The sequence below is a fragment of the Vipera ursinii genome (assembly GCF_947247035.1).
Source record: "Vipera ursinii genome assembly, chromosome: 7".
NCBI lineage: Eukaryota > Metazoa > Chordata > Lepidosauria > Squamata > Viperidae > Vipera > Vipera ursinii.
The window spans coordinates 49658447-49683356 of NC_139521.1; the positions used below are offsets into that span (position 1 = coordinate 49658447).

At 40.1% G+C, this 24910-nt stretch overlaps 1 protein-coding gene across 1 annotated transcript in view; it reads right to left on the reverse strand.

Annotated features, from left to right (window-relative positions):
* ZNF827 (zinc finger protein 827) overlaps window positions 1-24673 on the reverse strand; it is a 124170-nt gene extending 99497 nt beyond the window's left edge. Inside the window, exon 1 of the mRNA XM_083367763.1 lies at window positions 24441-24673. Within this exon, the coding sequence (XP_083223889.1) occupies window positions 24441-24483 (43 nt within the window). The 5' untranslated portion in view covers window positions 24484-24673. The remainder of the gene's footprint in view (window positions 1-24440) is intronic.
* Window positions 24674-24910: the final 237 nt, after the last annotated feature.

The following is a 24910-nucleotide window of genomic DNA, read 5'->3' on the forward strand; positions in this document are numbered from 1 at the left end:
CAATACAATGTTATTAAAAGCATAAGAATTAATTTTTATACATTATATTGTAAAAAATGTGAACATGCATACATTGAAAATGCCTGTTTGCTTACATTCTTTATAGATAATATAAAAGAAGGTAGATTTTCTCCTTGACAATCAGTCCCAAACTTAGACTTTCAGATCTTCCAACTTGGCAGTCATTGCTACTATACATGTGCCTATCCAGAGATCTTTCTTCTCTTTCTGTCAATCATTCCCAAAATGAAGGCCTTCTCCAAAGAACCAGGTCTTCGCCTAATGTGTCCAAAATGCATTTAAAGTACTTTAGTTCTTTAGTTCACATCAATGCCATTCAGTTTACAAGACACATTAGAAAAATGTAATGAAGAGAACTGGAAAAGTGGAAAAGTTGTACTTCAGGATTAGTACAAAGTGATGAACTATTAGCAGATATTTAAACAGACTTCTAACTCATTCTAGCAAAATGGAAGTATTCTTTTTTACATCAAAGGATTAAATCAGATTAGTTTATTGCTTAGGTTGATGTAGCCTTCCTATGGCCAAAGTCTCCAATGGATCACTTACCTTGAAAATTTCCACAAAAGCTAATGAAATGACTGAAAACTTTTTTTAAAAAATAAAAAAGTCTTCCTCAAGTTCCAATAAGAAAAAGAACCCCAATGAAAACGATTGCTAAACTTTCAGCTGAAATTTATATAACTTACTGGACATTGCAGCACAACATTTCAACAGCCTCTAACCAGCCATTCTTAATCCTCCAAGTGACCTAGGACCTACTCATCTTTAGGCATATACTGGAAAATTCACTTGTGCCTATGAGTGGGTGCAAAAGTCTTGATTTTCCTAAGAATTTACAAGCCCTTACAATGCCCTTGCTAATTTTTTAACACCACTTTGATTAAAACATCAGTACACTTTGATGCAAGCAACTTTTTTTTGCTGCAACTTATTTCAACCTGTGAAGGTCACCAAGGCAACCAGCTTTCTGATTGTTCCAGGAGGCAAAAAAGATACAGAGAATGTTTTGAAAAAAGTATACTTAAGGAAATTTGATCATAAAAGTGAAGGTTTCAGTTCAGCTGAAGACTTCTTTTTTCATAATTATCAAAGACAAACCCACACCTGTTTTTAAAAAAATAATAAAACACATGATAGGTTGTCAATGCATAGAGGGGAAAAAATATCCAAGTGCCACTCAGGTTGCTAACTTGAGTGGATGAATAGATTATTCCAACACAATAGAGGACACAATAATCTCTATATAAGTGACACAGTTTCCTACCATCATCTGACCCAAAGAATCTGGCCCTCCTGGTGTTGAATCTCTGCCATCAGTCTTAGCCAATTATGAGGAATGATGACAATTTTACTTCAAACACTGAAGGCCTCATTGCTCACTCCTGTAGTAGCTCTTAATAGGCTCAAAAGTCTATTTCAAAATTTTAACTAGAAATTCAATACATTTAATAAACCCGAGACACTGCTTGCAATGAGGTCTCCTCAAAGTCAGTCTGTGGGGAACTGTTAAGTGGGAAGCTCTTTTTTGTGACAAGGGAATCAATTTTCTGCCCTTAATGTCAGCAAGACAATTTCAAGAGTGTTGTATTTAAATAGCACAGATGAAGAATCTGATCCATCCTTCCTTCCTTCCTTCCTTCCTTCCTTCCTTCCTTCCTTCCTTCCTTCCTTCCTTCCTTCCTTTTCCCTTAAGCAATATACCGTTTTTTTTCCTTAGCAGGTACAGATCTATCATAAAGAGGAGTAGCAGCCCTAGAAAGCATAATCTGACAAACATGGAAAGATAATAAATTGCTAGTAAATTCACCATGATAGAAATGAAGAACTATTGGAAGACAACGGCAAAAGGATATTTCTATATGGCAAGGGGAAAAATGAGAATTAGATACGATTTACTGCAAGATACCAAAGAAAGGACAGGTTTCGGTTTACCAGATTTGAAATTGAAATTGGCCAGTGCTGAAATGTTATGCTATGCCTAAAGTCCTACATTAGTTGCCAATAGGTGCAATTCAAATTCTGAAAATAATTTGGTACACGGTCATCTTCAAGATTAGCTTCTCCAACCAGAATCAATTCACCAATACTTTTGTCACAAGTAAAATTGTTACTATTCTCCATTTTCATGAAAGAGACCAGACAACCATATTTTGTGATAGATATGGTCATATGAAATGGCTGCCCTTTAAAAGCTGGATTTATCTGTGACTGCCAAAAGCTGCTAATGACAGAGCATGTCTGGTTATTATTTGGTGATTAATAAATTCATGCCATCTGGGTTTATTTTATTGTGGTGACTTTGTCATTTCTTTTCCTTCTCTTTCTTCATTATCTTCTTTCTATTTTACTTTAAAGTTAACGTATTGTTAGATTTGCTGTGGAAGTTTTAATTGTCCCATGGACAATTTTAAGTTAAGTATGTTTTGTTATTCTTTTCATTAACTACTGGGAGTCCTCTGTAGAGTTGGCTGGATATAAATTCAACAAATAAACACACAACAAAGTATCCTGCCTCAACAAGGCAGCATCTGCATGACTTCATTTGAGGTCAGAACCTAGGAATAGTTAGGTTTGGCTATTAATTGAATGAGAGACCTCCAGAACCTACTTAACTGGCTACACTAACTATTCCAGAAGACAAAGAGAGACTATTTTTGTTCTGTTGCCAAAAACTTTAATGGAGCTGTCTGTGAGGTTCCCAGGTAATCAAGATCCACTCCAAGGAAACTTGACTTCATGTGTATCTTTGAACAGGAAAATAGGATAGACCGTTTGTCAACTGTCCTATTTGGCACATTCAACCAAAGAAACTCTCAGCTCTTTTAAATTACCAAGAGTGTAGCTTTATTGAAAGATCCATCTAGTTACAGCAGAAGCAAAGTCAGTTCTGGGATTTTTCCTGTGAAAACCCACATAGGTAAAACCCCTCCTTGCTGAATGGAGAAAACTCAATGACTTGCTGTCCCATGTATGTCTTCTCTTTTGGCTTTGCCAGAGCCTCTTCTTGGGCTGACTGGTAGACGGAAGAACTGTCTCTGGTTGTGATGTGAGGCACTCAGCAACTCGGTAGCCCTTCTTATTGCAGCGGAAGCAGGCTCCTGTGGTTTGGCGAGGTTTGCCTCCTCTGGGGGAGCTTCCCTCCCTCCTTATGAATTCGCCCACCCACCCATGCTGTTTGGCAAACTGCGAGCGATAGCAGGTGCAGCTATGGAGTTGAGTCAAATTTGACAACATTTATTTGTCAAACTTAATCAGGAAAATAACTTGGGTTAGTTGGTGACTGAACATGAACATATCAATAATATTTTTATATAATTAATATTTTATAGTTATAGAAATGAAGGCATAACTCTCCAAATAGGTTTTTTTTAAATAGAAAGATAATTTTAATCTATTTATTTGTACATTAACAGTACCTATTATAAGAAGACATTACTATATAAGTTGTTTTATCAAAAGTGTTACTTGACAAGATCAAGTCTGAGTTGAAAGTGGATATACAAAGGACAGGCTATGAGATTGACATGGAAAAAGATGTTGCATTGGGCATACAAAAGAAACTGGCTAATGGTATAATTAAAATATACAGAGTAAAAAGAGTAACCTATACAATTTTCCAATATTAGATTTACAAAAGAGGCTTGTTTCAATTTTGAAGACTTTCATGACAAGGAAGGGAGAAAGAAAAAAAGTCAAAAAGTTTTACAATATTATTTGAATGGACTAAAGATTAAAATTGTTAGCAATAAAAGGAAGGAATATAAAGTGGGTTTATTTGATTATTATTCTAGTAACCCTTAGTGGACTTTTTCTGACACTAGAATTAAAATGACAATGCTTTGTGGATTATAGAAAAGAGATGAAACATGGGAAGAAGAGATCACAGCTAGTAAATGAAGAGATGAAAAATTATTAAAGTTGTTTATACTTGTCATTAAGATAAGTCACTTCTTTATATATTTGTTTTTTTACTATATTCTTTCTTTTCTCTTTCTTTATTTTTCCTGTTTTCATTTTCTGGATCTTCTATTTATTCTTTTCAGTTTGTATTAGTTTGCTTTTGTAATTATAATCTTTAATAATGTTACCATTTAAAAAAGGAGCTTATTGTTAAATATTCTGTAGACAGATTGTGAATTTATTCTCTGAGTGATCAGGAACTCTAAGGAAAAATAAAATAAAACAGGTGCAAAAGGCTGACAAAGACTAGAGTTGCAAAACATTGAAGATGTTGTGAGGGAAAGGATAGTAGCAAATGAAAAGAAGGGATTAAATGGTGGTGGGTGAATGGAACAAATACAAATACAGGTGCTGAACAGAAGCACTTTACACTACAAGAGTTGCCATTCTGCTTGTCACAAAAATACTCATGATATATTGTCCAAATTGGAAGATTTCCAGCTGGTCTTTGTTATTGTTTTCATCATCATCTTTTTTCCATGACTGAATAATTTATTATTAAACATGTATTAAGATACCTACCTTTCATTGAAGTAAATGCTGAAGTGGCACATTAAGAGAGTTCAGAGTTTCCATTTGCTACCACACAAACAGTATCCAGGATATTAAGTGTAATTTGAAAAATCTTCAACCATCACTTGTTGGTAAAAACACAAAACATGGGATGCTATAGTCAGAGTATAACTTAGGAATTTAGTAACTTAACTCCCAAGAGTCACTTCCCTGACCCTCCACAATGGCTCTACAATGTTAATGAGTTTTAATATTGCTGACTGAAACCCAGGGAAAAAAGGAAGAAAATATACTGCAACACATTATTTATTATTGTATTACTGATATAGGTATCAATTAGTGAGCTGTACAAGCCAAACATTATTCTGGATATTTCTTTTATGCAGTTTACTTGAACTAAAAAAGAAAGGAAATTTTAGGTTCTGGGGAAAAAATCTGCAAAGCAGGAAATATCTAGAAAAATATAACTTTTTTAGGGGCACCTCTGGTATGTCGTCATTACAAATCTCTTATCACTCTCTGGCAATGAAACTGGGACTCTTAAATGCTGAGAAGGGTTTTGTTTGTGGATATATCATCAGCTAATGGCAACAACCAAGATTTTCCAAACTTGGTGCCTTAGATATAAGAGACTATAATTTCCGAACTCCTCTTCAGTATTCAAAAATGTGTTGGATGACATCTAGAGGCTGCAAGAATATATAAGACATTGTCCATGCACAATGCCAGGTATAAATAAGTGTTCATACTGAATCTGTGTGCATACATCTAGTACGAGATTGAGCACATCCACCAAGAAAAGGCAACCTTTGAAGCTAGAGGCACATTCAGAATGTTGAAGCTATATATGTGCTCTCAAAATGTCACCTAATGTCATAAGATGTTTTATTTTCCAGAAAGCAAACTGGGTTCCTAGGATATTATCTATTATCCCAGTGACAGATTTTGTCTGTTTGATAAACCCTCTTGTTTAAAGATACCACATTGTGTATGCTTGGTATACAAACTCATAAGCAAGCTGAGAACTGAATTTGGGTTGCTGAGTGCACACTTATTTGCATGTGCATTCAACTGCTTAAATCGCTGTGTAAGGATATTGTCTATGATATTCAAATCATAGCAGAAGCCATGCAGAACATCTATGCTGGCTAGACTGTCGATTACTAGGATTTCCTACAGATTGATTTCCTAACACTGAATGAGATTTTATCAGCATTGTATAATTGAGTGGATAACTATAATAACATATAAAATAACATATTGAGCAGCAATACCACTACAAGCAACCAAATGTATTCAATGCATACTGGATATAGTATCCCTGCTTTACACGGTAGTAATTCTTGACTCACAATTGTTCGAAGTTACCACAGCACTGAAAAAAACTGACTATTGATCATTTTAGCACTTAGGATTGCTGCGGCATCCCCATGGTCATGTGACAAAAATTCAGACACTTGGCAACTGGCATGTATTTATAATGGTCGCAGTGTCCTGGAACCATGTGATCACCATTTGCAACCTTCTCACAAGCAAAGTCAATGGGAAGCCAGATTCACTTAACAACCATGGTACTAACCTAGCAATTGCAGTGATTCACTTAACAACTGTGGCAAGAAAGGTCACAAATTGGGGCAAAACAATAACTATCCTAGGATTGGAGCATTAAATGCATTTGAGGCAATTGCCCAGGTTCGCCTGGTGCGCCAGTTGCGGCCCTATTTGGACCGAGATGCCCTACATACACACTCATGCGCTCGTGACCTCTCGGATTGGCTACTGCAATGCTCTCTACATGGGGCTGCCCTTGAGGACCACTCGGAGGCTCCAACTGGTGCAGAATGCGGCCGCGCGAGTGGTGATGGGGGTCTCCCGATACTCCCATATAACACCTCTTCTCCGCGAGCTGCACTGGCTTCCAGTTGCCCTCCGGGTGAGATTCAAGGTGCTGGTGATGACCTATAAAGCCCTAAATGGCATGGATCTGGATTATTTATGGGAGCACCTTCTGCCGGCGTTAACTTCCCATCGTCCTGTGCGCTCCCACAGAGGGCCTCCTCAGGGTGCCGTCGGCCAGGGAATGCCGACTGGCGGCCCCCAGGGGGAGAGCATTCTCTGTGGGCGCGCCTGCCCTCTGGAACCAGCTCCCTGTTGAGCTCTGGACGGATCCCGACCTTCGCTCCTTTCGCCGCAACCTGAAAACTTGGTTATTTGAGCTTGCCGGCCTGGACTGAGGGATTGGAATTTTAAACTTTTAGAATGTGATTTATTTGTTGGGGCTAATTTAATTTATTTTTAACTTTTTATATTGTGTTTTAACTGCCCTGTACACCGCCCCGAGTCCTTCGGGAGAAGGGCGGTATATAAATCCAATAAAATAAATAAATAAATAAATAAATAAATAAATTGGCCTATCTTCTTCATCAATTAGTCTTTATCTGAATTATTTGAAAGCTAATTGAGGTAGAGTTAGTCTTGTGGCAGCAAATTATGTAACTTTCAGTGAGTATTAAGTGTTTACTAGTGTCTGCTCTGAATCTCTCATCTTTTCTTTGATCCCAATTCTCATCCAATGAGCATAGAAGAAAAGCTTCTCTATATGTGTTTTCTTGTTCATTTCACCTGCTCTTTTCCACTATGGAATTACTTTTTGAGCTACAGTGATCAGAAATATATATATTATTTCAAGAGCACAGGTACCCAGATATTTGTTGACAACACTGACAGATTTTTCAACTCTTTTCTGCCATACAGTAATACATTTTAAAATCAGGTACATCCCATCCTTTAGTACTCAAATGGCCAGGCAGGGTAAAACAAAACACACACACACACACACACCCCAATTGTTACAATCAGAGATGTGGCACAGAATACTGTTTTCTTTACTCTACTGTGGCGCTATGACACCAATAGCTACAGCTGTCTGATGTCACTGGCTGAGCCTCCCACAGTAAAAAGAAAAAAAAAGATAAAAATTCAAATTCAGCTTTAGCATATGTGTACCTTTGAGTAAGCCAGAGAAAATTCAATGGGATTTCCTTTAAAGGTTAGACAGTCACACCTCTCCCACTCTGAAAGCACTAAGTGCTAAATTTATTCTATAATACTTTTAGGAACAGTAAGACTGCTTCTTTTGTGGCAACAAATAACACGATTAGCCTCTAGAAATTAGAGCTATGTTGTCACAAAAAACAGGCAGGCTTGACACTTAAAATTCTGAATCTTTAATTATTCCTACTGCATTTATATCAGAAAACAGACAGAAAAAAGTTTCACATTCACTTCATATCTGTTGGCAGCTCTCAAGCAGTAACAGGTGACATAAGAAGCAAGATCTCAGAAATAATTTATTGTTGCTTTTAATTGGTTTGAGCCTAATTCTACAAGCTGTAGCATCCACTATTATATTTAGTAAGCATTGTGCATCTGACTGGCCATTTATAATGCTTTTATGAGCTTCCTCCTGCTCTGTTTATCATTGTACTTTAAATACGGCAGTGTTCCCAAGGGTTCAGTAGCCTTTAGCTTGCAAATACATCTTTTCTATAATATCAAAGCAATCTTGCTTTTAATAATTCCTATGGTTCGGTTACAATTACATTTTTCTTTATTAGGAATTTTTCTTCTAACATGCCTTGCATTATAACATCAATGGGGAAACTCAGAGAAATGTTTGTTTTCCAGCATTCTGTTTCCTTCACCAAAGACAGCTGCATTCTCAGGCCCTGAGAGGATTCTTTGGGGTTAACAAGTAGAGTCAAATAAGAGAGGATGAGGAAACTACCAGTACTCCTAGGCTAATACAATAAAAGAGAACAAGCTGGGTGGAATAGGCATTGCTCACTCCAAGATAGATCCTTTCAAGGCATTGTCACAGCTTCTGACCCATGAAAAAGTCAAAGATTATATAATCAGTGTAGCAAGGTTAAATACCCTTCCTCATTTTTTTCTTGAAAGCAAGGGAAAATTGAGATTTAAGGACATTTCTAGCAATCACCATAAAAATGAGTTTTGTGACCAATTAATTTATTATGGGTTGACTGGACTACTGTCCATGATTTATTTATCATATTTTTATACCAACCAATTACAAGTGTTGCATTGCCCAATAATGAGACATCAGCGCCTGAGCCTCACTAAATGTATGACCTGGAGACATCTGTATTTCAGAATACTATTTCTCCATAGGACAGTGCCAAAAAGAATCGATAAACACTGCTGGACTTCTAAAATTGCATCAGATACAGCTGATAAAAATAACGAATATGAATCTTTAAACTGCTGCAAGATACTTTGGTATTAGCAGACCAGATTAAAATGGCTTCCCCAGTAGTAAATAAATTTGCAAAATTTGTAATTCCATTAATCTAACTCATCCCATCATCATTTATTGCTTTGCTAATCCCCAGCAAATAGCAAAAGCAAGAGGTTAATTGAGCCCATAGTGGGTTGGGTCCCTGGTTGCCCAGGTCTACAGATTAGTGTTTCCTAGGTGACCTAGAAAAGTAAATTAATACTAGAAAAATATATTCAAAGTGGTTAAACAGATAAGCGAGCATTATAGACTACATCATCTGTTTATGATATAGGGCTTTTTCTTTTGTCAATCAAATGATGCCATTTCATATATCAAATGAAGACAGAGAGAGGGATAGACTTTGTATAGGGAAAAGGTAAAGATTTCCCATCCAGTTATTTCTGACTTTAGATGGTGGTGCTCATCTCCGCTTCTTAGCCAAGGGAGCCAGCGTTGTCCAAAGACATTTCAGGGTCATGTGGGCAGCATGATTATATGCCATGGCGCATGGAACACCGTTACCTTCCCATCAAAGGGGTACCTATTTATCTACTTTCACTTGCATGTTTTAAAATTGCTAGTGAGCAGGAGCTGGAGCAAGTAACGGAAGGTCAACCCATTGTACGGCACTCAGGTCTCAAATTCAGGCTGTCAGCTTTCCAATAGAGAAAAGCAAGCTCAGCGTCTTTAACTGCTGAGCCTTGCAGCCCACTTAGGGAAACATAACCAAATGTCAAATCTCCTTGTAGTATTTATTAATTTATAGCCTGTTTTCCCCCAAGAAACTTAGGATAATAGTCATAATGGTATCTAGAGATTAAGAATTTAGTTGGTTTCTTTTCTAGGTGGTCTGATCCAGACTACATTTTCCAGACTAACTGAAAGAAAATTGGAACATAATGTACGTGGTGCAATTCTTGGCTTAAAAACTGCACAGGAAAATGTTTATTAGGAGAAATTATTATGAGGAATAGCTACATACATAGGTCCATATGGTAGATAAATTTTAAGGCCAGTTTGACAAATAAATTTCTCTGCAGATTTTTAAAATTCACAGATAAATGGAGTGAAAATAAGTTATGATTAATACAGACATTAACTGATTTGTTCGCCCATCATTGTCTTGCAGCTATCTATTTTATACTTGGAATTCACTTAATTTCCAAACAGTGGAATTGGCCTTGTACCCAGAGAACTTTATGACAAAGTGGAGTTTTTAATGTAAGACTTCTTGTTTTAGCACAAGAATAATAATTAGACGAACAATACTTTACCTAGTAATCAATGGTGTTTTAAAAATAACTCTTATGCTGTTCTGAGTTGAAAGAATAGCTTATGCCTCAAAATCAGATTGAAATTTATCAAATTATAGACACATAGACACACTCACTCAGTCACTCACTTTGAGGAATCTTAATGTTTGATTATGCACTGTTATAGTATCATCATACCAGCAACTCACCTTCAACTAATCCCATGGATTTCTAAAGGCCACCTTTTCAATATTTATTATCTACTTCACACAGTAAATTAGAAGCATGTCTAGATGATGTTAAACATGGCTAACATGTAAGCCACAAAAAAGTGCTAGAATAAGAAACATAACTTTTGACTATCTGCTTCTAATAGTTAACTGGTGAAAGTTATACCAGTGATTTAACTTTATTTATTTAAGCTTCTATGTCACTCAACTTCAACAGGAATTAAAAATTTAAAATCCTTTTAATCTCAGAAGAGGCTACTATCTACTCTAGTATACTTTAATTTTACATTTATGTTTACATAAAGTTTATATTTCTTCTTTCACCCATCCTTCAGATTCTCAGAACTGCATGAAAGAAAAAGAATCAATTTTGATGTCTCTATACCACACAAAGTAGGCTTAAAGTTAGTGGAAACAGAATCATAACGGAACCCTTTCTTGCTTTGGCCTACATCAGACGTGTCAAACACAAGGCCCGGGGGCCAGATCCAGCCCGCGAAGTGGTTTCATGCGGCCCGCAAAGCCATCCTGGAAACAGTGAGGGAACGGCCCCCACTGCCTTGGCCCTGGCCCAGAGACCCTCCTTCTGCCAGAGACCCTCAGATCTGTCCCACTCCTGCCCAGGCCCCCATAGGCACCCTTGATGCGAACGATGTAGAGCTGGCCATGCCCACCCAGTAGGCAATACGCACTCTAGCCACGCCCACCCAGTAGGCCACGCCCACCCAGGCCACACCCACCCGGCCCCCTGAGGGCAACTGCAATGCTGATGCGGCCCTCAATGAAATTGAGTTTGACACCCCTGGCCTACATACACCTCACAAAAACTGGCATTAATCTTGTGTTTTCCATCAAATTTTTGTGGGGCAGCAAACATAAGTATTATATTGGAGGCAAGAACTCTTTTAAAATGTTTTGCTTAAAAAAGAAAACAAAAAGGATCTTAAGGTTTAGAATAAGAAATGCAAATAATCAATGAAAAAGCACATATACAAAGACACAAAATACTTTTAGGGCATAAATAAACAAACATAAAATTAACATTAAAATGCTTAATACATTCTAAGAAGAAAATAAAACAAGGGGACTAGGGATCTACTGAATGACAAGTCATTGAACCTATGCTATAGAGTAGACATCCCCAAGTCCACATGCAATAAATACGGAGTGTAAGGAACTCAAGACACAAAATTTCTGATTCTTACATAAAAGCAAAATTTATCTTTAACAAAGATAACTTATTTAACTTATTCCTGATAATCAGAAAACAGTCTATAAAATATTTTTTTAAAAAGTGAGTGGAAGGCTAGAGGAAAGTAAAGGTCACTTCACTTAACATTATTAGTTGTTGAGACTTCCGGTGGCGACGCAACGCCGAAGACAGCCGTTTTCGGGCTGCCCGCTCCGCAGCTGTGTTTTTCCATCGTAAACAGCGCCGATCAGCTGTTTAGATGGATTTGAAGCCCCCTCCTCGGGAGAAGAGGAGGGGGTGAGGCCCCAGGTAGGGGTTGAGCTCTCCGGGGCCGCCTGAGCTGAGAGTTTGGGCGGCTGAAGGATTGAGCCCCCCCGAAGCCTGGGTTGCTCCGAGCTGCGCAGCGCCTCTGCTCCGGGATTTTTGGAGCAGAGCCAGGCGTTAGCAACCACCCCTGCCAAAAGGAAATACTTCTGATTATCAAGATGCAGGCAGAGCGGTACAGGAGGTCAAGGTGAAGTGGACTCTTTATTTTTACTCTCTAGCTCAATGGATTTTATAGCTTTAAAGTGAAAGTGCGTAATAAGTGAAAGTGGGGGAAGATGGCGGCTAAAACTTCTAAAGCTCTTCGGAATGCGGGGTCTTCCCTGGTGCAAGAGACCTCATTGCAAGCTTTGCTTCCTCCTGCGTCTCCCCCGGTATTGACGCTTAAGGATTTACAAGATGCTCTTGGAAAGCATGCACAATTGATGTCTGATATGATGGATGAAAAGTTGAAAAAGCTGGAGGAGAAAATGGAGGAGAAAATGGAGAAATTGGAGAAGAAGATGGAAGAGAAGTTGAGAGCAATGAGGGTGGACATCTTATCTATGGTTGAATCCGTAGCTGAATGTGTGCAACAGCTGGATGTAAAAGTGGAGGATCTCAGTCAAAAGAACTCTATATTAGAAGCAAAGGTATTAGAAAATGAAAATATAAGGGATAAAATGGACAGAGAATTGAGCCTTGTTCAGTATCATCAGATGCAGTATGCTATTAGAATCAGGGGTTTAAAGGAGAATGGTAAAGAAGATTTAAAGCAGCTGATCTCTGAGGCTCTGGAAGGGGTACTGGGCCAGCCAGCATCTGAAATTGAGGGAAATATGGACAAAATTTTTCGTGTAAATTCATGGATTGCAAGACAGAGGAAGTTACCCAGAGATGTGGTGGTCTATTTTACAAAGAGAGTAATTAGAGATGAAGTCATTCAAGCTGCTTATGATACTAAATTGGTAGTGGCTGAGCAAGAAGTTTTGGTTTTAAAAGAGATTCCTCCGAAGATCCTAAGGAGAAGGAAAGATTTTGCATTTCTAGTACAGGAATTTAAGAAACGTGATATTAAGTTTAGATGGGAGATTCCAGTTGGATTGGTGGCGACGCACGAAGGTAAAAGACATCGTTTGGTTACTGTGGCTCAGGCACGTGATTTTTATAGTAATGTGTTAAAAGCAACCCCCCTATCATTTTTGGAAGCTGCAAAAGGATACGGTGTGGGAAAGCTTCAAGATGTTGCAGATAGACAGACAGAGGACAATGGTGTTGGAGGGGATCAAGTCACAGTCTCATCGGTTGCTGCAGGAGGCCAGAAGATGACGCGTGCCGCCCTAAGAAGAGCGAGACGAGAGCAAGAGCAAGACCAGCAGAAAGCTATGGAATCTCCAAAGCGTGCTTACAGTGAAGATGTGGGAGAGGAGCGGTCTAAAGAAGTTTTGGGGGTCATGACAGATGTGCTCCAAAAGTTTTGGGGCGTTAAGATTGCTGATTAAATTTTTAAATTAGAATGTCAATGGAGTAAAATTATTATAGAGGAGAAAGAAAGTTTTTTTTAATATTTTACACAATTTAAGATTGATGTTATTTGCTTGCTAGAAAAGTATATTAGGGTTATGGACTTAAAGTATGTGTTGAACTAAGAATGGGTACGCAAGCTCCTAATTAACAACAAGTTGTCTTAGAGACTGCCTAAATCTTTTTTTATATACTCTTTTTATTTGAACTCAAGGATGATTTGGAACTGCGAGACATTTGGCGTGATATATACAAGAACTATTTTTGATCATAGTTTAGTTTGGTCGGAGATTATTAAGATTAACAGAGATAGGCGCTTTTGGCGCGTAACTGAGAATTTGTTTGGAAATTAGAGAAAGGTGGGAGAATGCAAATAGCAGGTGAAAGTTTTCTTTTCTTTTCTTTTTTTTTGAAATTAATATGAATAAGGACTGGGATTAAGAAAATTTATTTTGAGTAAAGTTCTTTTTCTGTTTTCCTCTTTTTCTTTTTTACTTTATTTGTAATATTAATATTGTTTGTATTCATTTTATATGAGCTAGAGGGAGATAGAATTTATAGTTTATTGTTGATAACATAGGGGTGTTTATATTTGTTTTTCGATTTTATACCCTGTATTTAGCTCTGGGAAGTCGGGGGGAGGAGGGAATGGGGGAGAGGGATAGGGAGGGTTGGATAGGGGTGGGGGAGGGGGGATTAAAGTCAAAATGTATTGTAAAACTTTTTAAATAAAAAAAAACATTATTAGTTGTTTTATGAGTTATCCAAAAGCAATTGTAGTCAGGTGACATCTAAGTCAAAATAATAAATTAATTAAATAAATAAAAAAGTAGCAAAAAGTATTATTAAAGAAAGAAAATCACCCAACTTAGAGAATAAAAACTCTTAGGAGCAGAGTGGATTTGATTTAAATCATAATTTAAATCACCAGTAAAAAGGCTTGATTTAAATCAACTCAATTTAAATCGTAATTTTTAAAGAGTAGCTATCATCTCTGTCCCCCAGTGGCTCCTCCTCTGACCCGTTGTTGACTCACAGACAGTCCCATTCATTTTAATGGGATGGCTGGTGATGCGGCAGTGACACAACAAGGTGTGGGGCGTGGCGGGCAGCAGGTGAGTGGATGCCCACTAACAGGCACTGCCATGATGGATCTGAAATGACAGGTGCTCTTTAAATGTAAGGACTCATTCTTGCTGGTAGTTAGAATCTTTAATATTATTATTTGCAAACAAAATGAAGGGCAGCCCCATGTAGAGAGCGTTGCAGTAGTCTAAATGGGAGGTCACAAGCTTCTAGTTGCCCAATCTAGCCAATAACAATGAAACAGGTTATACAACCATAGCTAATGTTACAATTTATATTGCTTAGCAAATCGCGTGGCATAAACTGGGTACACTGAAGAACAAAGACATCATTTTTATTTATATTACATTTACAAATGAAAACATACCTTTATTAATCTTTTATGCTGGAAGCCCTTTGACCTTCCCAAAAGCCCTTAGTGGTAGATCATGCTCCTATTATCTAGTTCTGGGATCTGTTTTAATTCAATTATAGAAATTAATAATAGTTAATTCCAAAGTGACCAGCTCTTCCTAATCCTTCTGTTTTATATCATTTCTTAATCCATCTTCCCATTCTGACATGTAGAGGAAAAAAATATTTTTAAAATTGGGTGATGATTTTGTCATTCATTTAAGAATACATTCTGATCCCTGTTTCCCTCAGGGGCTCTTAATAAAGTTGTTTATAGAGTCAGTACTTGAACTTTACCTTCATTTGCATCTCTACCATGTCCCAAATGTCACTCAAAGAAAACTCAAGAATCTTACATGGTGAGTAACACCAGGAAGCACATGAAATGGTCTCTTGCTTTCTAGCCAAGTGCCTTAACCACTAGTTCAAACTGGCTCTCAATGTTTTCATATAAAAATATTGTCTCTCATATTCATTCAAACAAAACTCGTTGAATTGGATGAAACTCAGAAAGCTTCCTAGATTTGGAAAACAGGGAAGAAGAGACAACATTATTTGTGCAATCTGTATGTGCAAAATTTTGGAAATACAGGGCGACGTTGTTGTTTTATGCCTTCAAGTCAATGTTGAGTCCTGGCAACAATCTGGACCAATCCCTGCATTTTCTTGGCGAGATTTCATAAGTAGTTTGCATTGCCTGCTTCCTAGAGCTGAGAGAGAGTGGCCCAAGGTCATTTGGCTGGCTTCACTCTCTTCTGGTTTCTAGCTATAAACACCAAACTATAATACCAAAGTAGCTCTATTACTGGCCAATACTGACCAATAAATTTTATCTGTGTCACTAAACATCACAAGACCATGGCTCTGCAGCATAGGAATCCTACAGCTTTGTAGCTTTTCTACCAAGAGAAATAACATGTATCTATTTTTCTGAAATTAGTTTACACATCTAATTTAATTTAATTTAATTATGGGACTTATATGCCGCCCTATCTCCCGAAGGACTCAGGGCAGCTAACAACAATAAAACAATAAAAACAATAAATACAAATATTAAAAAAGATTAAATTTACAAAGCCCCATTATTTACTAAAACCAATAAAATAAAGCAATATTAAAACCCCCGTCTTCAGTCCAGGTCGGCCAGTTGGAAAAGGTATGTCTTTAGGTCACGACGAAAGGACCGGAGATCTGGGGCCATCCGAAGTTCTCGGGGGAGCTGATTCCAAAGGCAGGTGTTCCAACAGAGAAGGCCCTCCCCTGGGGGTCGCCAGCTGACATTGTCTGGCCGACGGCACCCTGAGGAGACCCTCTCTGTGTGAGTGCACAGGGCAATGGGAAATCGTTCCCGGCAGGAGACGGTCCTGTAAATATGCCAGGCCTAAGCCATGTAGGGCTTCATAGGTAAGAACCAACACCTAGAACCTCACCCGAACGGCAACCGGCAACCAATGCAGCCCACGCAGGAGGGGTGTAATATAGGAGTATCGGGATGCTCCCATCACAACCTGCGCGGCCGCATTCTGCAAGGGCAGCCCCATGTAGAGAGCGTTGCAGTAATCTATATGGGAGGTGACGAGTGCATGAGTGACCATACGTAAGGCATCTCGGTCCAGATAGAGGCGCAACTGACGCACCAGGCGAACCTGGGCAAATGCCCCCCTGGCCATGACTCCTATATGATGTTCTAAATTGAGTCGTGCATCCAGGAGAACGCCTAAGTTGCGCGCCCTATCAACGGGAGGCAACACCTCTCCCCCCATAACCAAAGATGGTAGATCTTGGACAATGTGAGATGCCGACACATAGAGCCACTCAGTCTTGGCCGGGTTGAGCTGGAGCCTGTTCTTTCCCATCCAGATTCGTACCGCTTCCAGGCAAAGGGGCATCACATGAGGGCATCACTGGGTTGGTTCGGATTGCAACCTACTTCAGTCTAGCCCACTTTTAAGATATGTATCCATGATATTTCGTATTTGCTACACTTTAATGTGGGGCTCACTACTCAAATACATTATGATTGGGCTTGTACATATGAACATAGAAATGAAGAAATATAATTAGTAATATAAATACAATCTAGCATTTCCAACAATGTATTAAAACTGGGAAAATAGCATATAGCATAAATTATTTCTACTGATTATAATTGCTACATACCAAGCTGCTTGCTTACATATACTTCATCATTCTCATTTTTTTCTTGAAAACAAGTTTAAAACTTGTAGTCAATATTTTTAGCTAGCCTGGTATTTTTATTACGCATTGAAAAAAAAAGTCAACATAGATTATAAGAGCATTTGCATGGCCCTAATAAGCAATCTGCTGTAAACTGTGATTCACAAAAGAGATTAGTAGCAAAGTTGTAACATACCACAATATTGTAATCCTGTACCCATTTTCTGAGAATTAGACCCATCATACTCAGTAGGATTTTTTTTCTGAATAGATATACACATGAATTAGTTTCTCTTATTAAAGCCCATAAATTTAAAAACCAGAATCCCACTTTCATGGTTCAGCCATTAAACTCCACTGTTCTCTTTACTAACATATACATTACTAAGATTTAGAAATCAAAGTTTGATCTTAACTAAAATAACTTGAAAGTTATCTTGTGTGACACTGCTAAAATTGCAAGCAATGATCAATGGATTATTTATAGTTTCTTGTTCCTATGAAATTAAGCCTTCCTATTTGCATCTCCACCATCATCTACAGCTGGTAGGATGTATGTCTGCAAACTGTCTCTTCCCTGTTAAGAGGTTAGAAAGCTGTTCCAGGAGAGCTCATACGCTACATGATCAGAAATGTATTTTGAAAAACTTTTGATTTGTTTCTCTTTGTAGTATGAAACTTCCAAAGTCTCCAAACTTTCAAATTTCACTGGATATACTTAATTCACCTCTTCTATTTGTACCATTTCCTTCTTTTCTGTCCAACTCCAATTACAGCTTCATTTACACTTTCTAGCATTTGACAATTATTTTCCTAGAGCACCAACGGATAACCTACAACTGTCTGTAGCTTCAAAGAATCCTTTTTGTAATTTTAGCATATTTTTGAGTATGCTGCTGAAATCTGAAAGGACATTTTTCTTCCACTGTGAAGCACGAGCTAATATAGCTCTTAAAATAGAATTAAACACAATATAAAGAACTCACCTGAAATTTAGAAAACATTCACCCTTCCCATTGTGTCATTGCCCCAAACACTGTGGCCTGCAGAGCCCCAAAAGATTGCAGACTCCTCAGCAATCTAAAGGCTGCTCTTCCATCCCTATTGCACACATACATTACTTCCATCCTTATTTTACTGAAGCAGAATCTAGCAGATATCTGCAACCCCATCATTCCTCAGTGACTTTAAGGGAATAACTTACCTGAGCAAAACTGGGATCTTGTATACAATGGTACACAGACTGAGTGGCTGTGTGTGCCGGCGTCTTGGGAAATTCAGAATATTCCATTGTTAATTATGGGGGGTGAGATATTACCCCCCCCCGTAGATAGGGCTCGTAACTTGGGTGTCCTCCTAGATTCACAGCTCTCCTTGGATGATCATATAGGAGCTGTGACTAGGGGGGCCTTCGCTCAGGTTTGCCTGGCGCGTCAGCTGCGGCCCTATCCAGACCGGGATGCCTTGCGCACAGTCACTCATGCACTCGTGACCTCCCGTTTGGACTACTGCAATGCTCTCTACATGGGGCTGCCCTTGAGGACTACTCAGAGGCTCCAGCTGGTGCAGAATGCAGCCGCGCGAGTGGTGGTGGGGGCTTCCCGATACTCCCATGTAACACCTCTACTCCGTGAGCTGCATTGGCTTCCAGTTGTCCTCCGGGTAAGATTCAAGGTGCTGGTTATGACCTATAAAGCCCTAAATGGCATGGGTCCGGGTTACTTACGGGAGCATCTGCTGCCGGCATCAACTTCCCTTTGTCCAGTGCGCTCCCACAGAGAGGGCCTCCTTAGGGTGCCGTCGGTCAAAGAGTGTCGACCGGCAGCCCCAGGGGGAGGGCGTTCTCTGTGGGCGCGCCAGACCTTTGGAACCGTTTACCGGTGGAGCTCCGGAGGGCTCCCGACCTTCGCTCCTTCCGACGTGACCTAAAAACATATTTATTTGAACAAGCCGGCCTGGTCTGATGGGTTTAGGGGTATTTTAATGTTTTGTATTAATCTATTGAATTGGGCTATTGTATTTAATATTTCTTTTAATTTTTATAATTGTATTTTATTGTATTGCCCTGAGTCCTTCGGGAGAAGGGTGGTATAAAAATTAAATTATTATTATTATTATTATTATTATTATTATTATTATTATTATTATTACTTCAGTACTTGACTGCTTTGAAAGTCATCAAACTCAACACATTTTGATGGGAAAACTTTGTCCCATTAATTGTCATTTGGTACTTGACGAGCAAGCTAGAACTTGTCGGTGTCAGTTGCCTCATGACTCGCTACCCTTTCTAGTCAAAACAAGGTGTTACACATTAGTCAGATGGTAACTCTTGCTCTGTGCACATCCCCTTGCGGTCTTAGCTTCTGTGGTCATTTTGTGTATTTGTGTGCTTTTTTCTCATCAGTACAGGTAAGGTGAAGTTTTTGTTTATTTATTTGGGACCCAGCAACGATTATAAATATGTACCAGTTGCCAAGGATCTCAATTTTGATCACGTGATTATGGGGATGCTGCAAAGTTCGTAACACTGTGAAAAAAGGTCATTAAGTCACTTTTTCCAGTGCCATTGTAACTTTGAACAGTCACTAAATGAACTATTGCAAGTCGACACTACCTGTATTTCATTGCTACTCATACCCTATCTGATTCCAAGTACGGAGGAAGATGGTATAATATCAAACTGATTTCTTAACAAGAATAAAATTAGAACAAGGAACCTTTGATTTCCAGTGTTGAAAATAATTTCTGATCATGTGTTGAACTATTGGCAATGCTAGAGGTGTAAAACATATTTTTAGAAATCTGAGTGAGAACTTTTAGCCTCAAGCGTAGTTTTAATTCCCTATGCATTTCTGCTACCGTTATGAATGAAAACTTGAAAACCTTAGTCCATACCCTCAAAATTAGAAGCAATAATACTAATTTATTCTTCCCTGTTAAAATGGGTGTCAAATATTTCCTGTTTTATATATATATATATATATATATATATATATATATATATATATATATATATACACACACACACACACACACACACACACACACACACACACACACGTTAAGTGTTTGTTAAGTATTTATATAATTATATATAAATGTTATATATAAATTATATATAAAAATTTTTTCGGAGGGACGCGGTGGTTCAGTGGGTTAGGACGCTGAGCTTGTCGATCAGAAGGTCGCCAGTTTGGCGGGTCGAATCCCGAGTGCCGCGTAACAGAGTGAGCGCCTGTTACTCGTCCCAGCTTCTGCCAACCTAGCAGTTCGAAAGCATGTAAAAATGCAAGTAGAAAAATAGGGACCACTACGGTGGGAAGGTAATAGCGTTCCGTGCGCCTTTGGCATCTAGTCATGCCGGCCACATGACCACGGAGACGTCCTCGGACAAACGCTGGCTCTTCGGCTTTGAAACGGAGATGAGCACCGGCCCCTAGAGTCGGAAACGACTAGCACGCATGTGCAAGGGAGGGAATCCTTTACCTTTACCTATATAAATTTTAGGTACAGTTTTGGATGAGACAGTCATAAATTGAAGAAGGTTCAAAGAAAGTCATTAATGGAAACATAAGACATTATCAAATGTTTCTTCATTAAAAATAATAAATAAAATTAAAATATGTAGCTGGAACACAGGCACAAAAGAAAACACTATTCCCTCAAAGCAGTTTGAAGTTGCCCCACAATCTCCCTCAATTCTGCCAAAATACAAAGAACATGCAGAATACTTTCAGCTCTCTCTTGCTAACTTAACAGTAACAAAATCCTCTTCCACATATTTTTTAGTACACGATATGTGGACTGGTTTAGCCAATTGAAATTTTTAAAAATCCGGTTGTTTCAAGGGGAGCCTTCCTGGCTGCAAGGATGCCATTCCTTCTGTTTCTATTTAAGAGCAAATGTGATTTGTAAAATCAGGAGGTTAGCATTTCGGTATTTTTTTGCAACCAAGCACTTTTCACAGTAGAACCTGGCTGCTTGCTACTGCAGCTGTAAAACTGCAAATATTTGCAACTTTTCCCAGGTTTACAGAGCTGCAATGAAATTGACAAGAGTTGTACATTTCCCTCTTTTCTTCATAGTACCAGTGATAAGGCTTTCAAGATTTTATTCCAACAAATGCCTGCTCGCTAGATCAATTCATTTGATCCCAGGAAGTGAAGTTGCAAAAGAAAAGATGACCTTTGCTCTGACTGTCCATCTATATATCTATCTAAACAGCATATTATAATGTTCTTTAATCCTATAATAGATTACTGTCATTTTTATAAATTTTATGCTATATACAAACCTTTTTTCTCAAGACGTATATTTAGATCAAACTTTTCCTCATGTATTTATCTCAACTTTTCAACAAATGAATTAAAGTCCAGCATATTCATACGGTGGCATTTTATTTCTCTCACTATCACAACTTTTCTGAAATGCAATATTGGAAAAAATAATCTATTAAACACCCAAACGCTTAGTTATATTTGCTCACAAATAAAGTCAAAACTGCTCTCACATGTTTAAACACAGCTAGCATTGGACTTGCTTTTTAATTTCTCTTTTTTAAAAGCAGTCATTGATTAATATATACATTAAGTTTAAAACACATCTGTTCAAAAATAATTTTTTTCAACTTCAGTGTGGCTAGTTCTTTGAGAAGTTCAACTTATCACTTAAAATGAGCTGTAGAATACTTAGGTTCCTTTCAAAGGACACTTTTATTTAAATTTCCCACTGAAAACAAATGTTTCACACAAAAACACACAAACAAATTCTCATGTTTTATGGAAGTCTTAATAACAAATTAACATTTTTATTTTCTAAAATTAATTGATGATAAAAGTAGAACAAAGGCAAGCTCTCATTTCATTAGAAATGGGGCTAAAAAAACCTTTTTCCTTCTGAGGCATCCATATCTTAAAATCATTACAATGTATTAAAAACTTAAGTATCAAAGCTGGAGAAACATGAAACATTTTTAAAACTGGGCTTTTCACAGTCTACTTTCCCAAAGGCCACAGTGCACCTTGTAGTTTAAATAATGTTCACTTCTCTACAAGCAAAACTTGCAATTCTGGGGAGGGAGGTAAAGTTAAAATTCAGATACACACACAATAGCAAAACCAGAAACTGCCTGTTTGCAGGACAAATCCTTCCTAAGTGAGCTAAAATGGAGACAGAACTTCATTTCTGCCCTGCAGAAACAGACAGAAAGGGCAGCAGAGCCAGGGCCAGGTCAAGGTCACTAGCGGGGCAGTTTGCAGCTGCTTGCATTGCTCTCTTCAACAGCAAAGCACAACAGGCCTTCCAAACTCTACGCCCAGAGTTTCTGCGCGCGCGCACACACACACACACACACACACACACACACCAGTTAAAAACAAAACAACTTTATATTTCAAATTCTCATTTGCTCATATGTTGGCTTATGTGGTATTTCGTAACTCGGCACTTTTAAAATACAAACGTTTCTCTCTCTAGATTCTTGCAAAGCATCACTATCATCTTCCCTCCCCCCCCCCAGTGGAGACTAGGGTAGTAGAACAGCAAAGCAGTCCCTCGCGGGTTCAGGAAACTCACTTATGCAAGCTTCCTGAATTCGGTTTTCATAGGAGCACGACTCTCGGCCTTTTAAAACTATAAATATCTCCCTTTTTAAAATCGCGAGGCCGACAGCAGGGCGGCGGGGCGTGAGTGTGGAATCAAGCCGTGTGCTGGGAGGGGTCAAACAGGAAGCCCTTCGGCCCCGACTTTACGCGGCAAGGAAAAGGAAGGCTGTGCGCGCGCGCTCCAAGTGCCAAGCCGTGCCCGGCCTTTCCCTACCTCAGCCCCGGATCATGTGTGCCAGGCTGATCCTGTATTCTGGGCGGCGGGAGGGCAGGAGAGAGGAAGGGTGCCTAGGAGCGTAGTAGGACAGAGCGGCGGGGGGGGAAGTGGGAGGGGGCGTCTTGGTAATCTGGGAAATCTTTCCCTCTACAAACTCTCGCTAATTTTATATATATATATATGAACCGGTCAGTAATCGGTCGCATCTTCCCCTGCGACAAGGGCACGGTCGCTCTCCCTCCCACGCACACAAGCACCCTTCTCAGCAGCCACCCGCCACAGTCTTCGCTTTCCCTTCCTCTACGCTCCCCCTCCCGGGTGAACTTCAGGTGACCGACCGTGGCTTTGACACATAAGCAGTTCAGCCTGCCGACCACGAACCTCGGGGCGCAGCCAGGGAGGGGCCAAGCGAGGCTGCACAGAACGTCGGTGCGGAGGCAGGGAGGGGAAGAAAAAAAATGACCCCTCCAAATTCACCCCCCCCGCCTTCATTCCTCTTTTCTTTGGAGACCAACCAGAAGGAGCCTCCAGTCGCTTCAAAGGTCTTTTAAAACGTGTATCTTATTCGTCCGAAGATATTTCCCCCTTCCTCTCCGCAAAGAATGCCCGATCGCTTCTCCATTCCAGAGAGAAGCAGAAGAAAAAGTTAACTGTTTTGCGAAGAATTGAGGAGGAGGAGGACGGGGGGGGGGGGAAACTGCGGTGTGGTGTGTGCTTTGCCCGCACCGGGTGGGGGAAGTGGGGGTTGATCCGCGCTCTCAGTCCTTCCTGCCTTCTGCTGGTCTGGTCTGGGGCAGAGGCGCGTAAACCTTTTGGCTCGCTGAGGCTGCATCTGACCCTTCATTTTATTGCAGCGAGGAGGCGAAGCAGACTCCAGCTCGCCTGCCACCGCCGCTGCTCCGCCGCCGCCTCCGCCACCCCCTCTGCTCTGCAGGGACCTCGCATGCCACGATCTCCCTCTCGCCCTCCCCGCACCTCTCGGCGGCGGCGAAGCGGCAGACCCGGAGTCCCCTGTGTCCCTCTATCCTATCCTATCCCCTCACCACCCCCCACCCGGCCGCTGCCTCGCCCTCCCCGCTGCTCTTCGCCTTCTCCCGCCTCTTCCCCGGCTCCGAGGCCGACCAGCCCAGCCGCAACCTTTAGCCGGAGACGGACCTCGCAGCCCATTCCGCACAAGACGCCAGAAACCCTTTCCAACTGCGACTCCCCACCCCAATAAAAAAAGACCCCCTTCAGACTAAAAAAAAAGAGAAAGCCGCCCGTACACGCACACAAATGCACAATCAAAAGAAAGGGGAGGGGAAAGAGAAGAGCGAAGAAAGAGAGGAGGGAAAGACACACACACACACACACACACACACACGCTCTCCCTCTCGCGCTCACACAGACGCACTCAGACACAGAGACGGAGAGGGAGAGAGGAGGGAAAAAAAATTAAAAGGGCACAAGGCTGTTCATCACCAACATGGCTGCCTTAGCTCAGACCTAAAAGAGGCATAACCCGGGTGCTGTCTTTGTCAGTTTCACCTCCGTAACCCTAAACCAACGCACAAAACAACGGAGGAGGCTGCAGAGGGGGGAGGTCGGAGACAAGGCAGAGAAGGAAAAGGGGAAGATAGGGGGGGGACACAGAAGGGAGGAAAAAAAAAAGGAGCACTTACGTGAAGAGAGGCGCTTGGGTTGCTCCTGTTTCCTCCTGGGCATTTTCCCCCCTTTTCACATTCTTCTCCTTGGTTTAAGGGGAGACCAAAGGGGGAAAAAAAAAATCCCAAAGAGGGACAGAGGCAGGCACAAAGCGGGGGCAAGGGAAGCTGCCCGACAGAGGTTGCTTTTCTTCTCGTGGGCAAGTGGGGGGGGGGGGAGGCGGTTAGAAAGCCGCTTTTCCTGGAGCCAAGGAGAAGGGATTCCCCGCTCCCCTTTTCCTTGCCCTCTCCCCCCCTTTTTCCCCCCCTTTCTCTGCACCCCCCCCCGGTCGTGCACCTGGTTTGTCCCCGGTCGCAATATTCCTCAATGGAAATGGATCTAATGGACGAGGGAGAGTGTGTGCTCATATGCGGTGTCAATAAGGAGGGCTGGTGCGGCGGTGTCTATGGCTGCTCCCTGTGTGTCTCCAAGCCCCTAACTAACACTA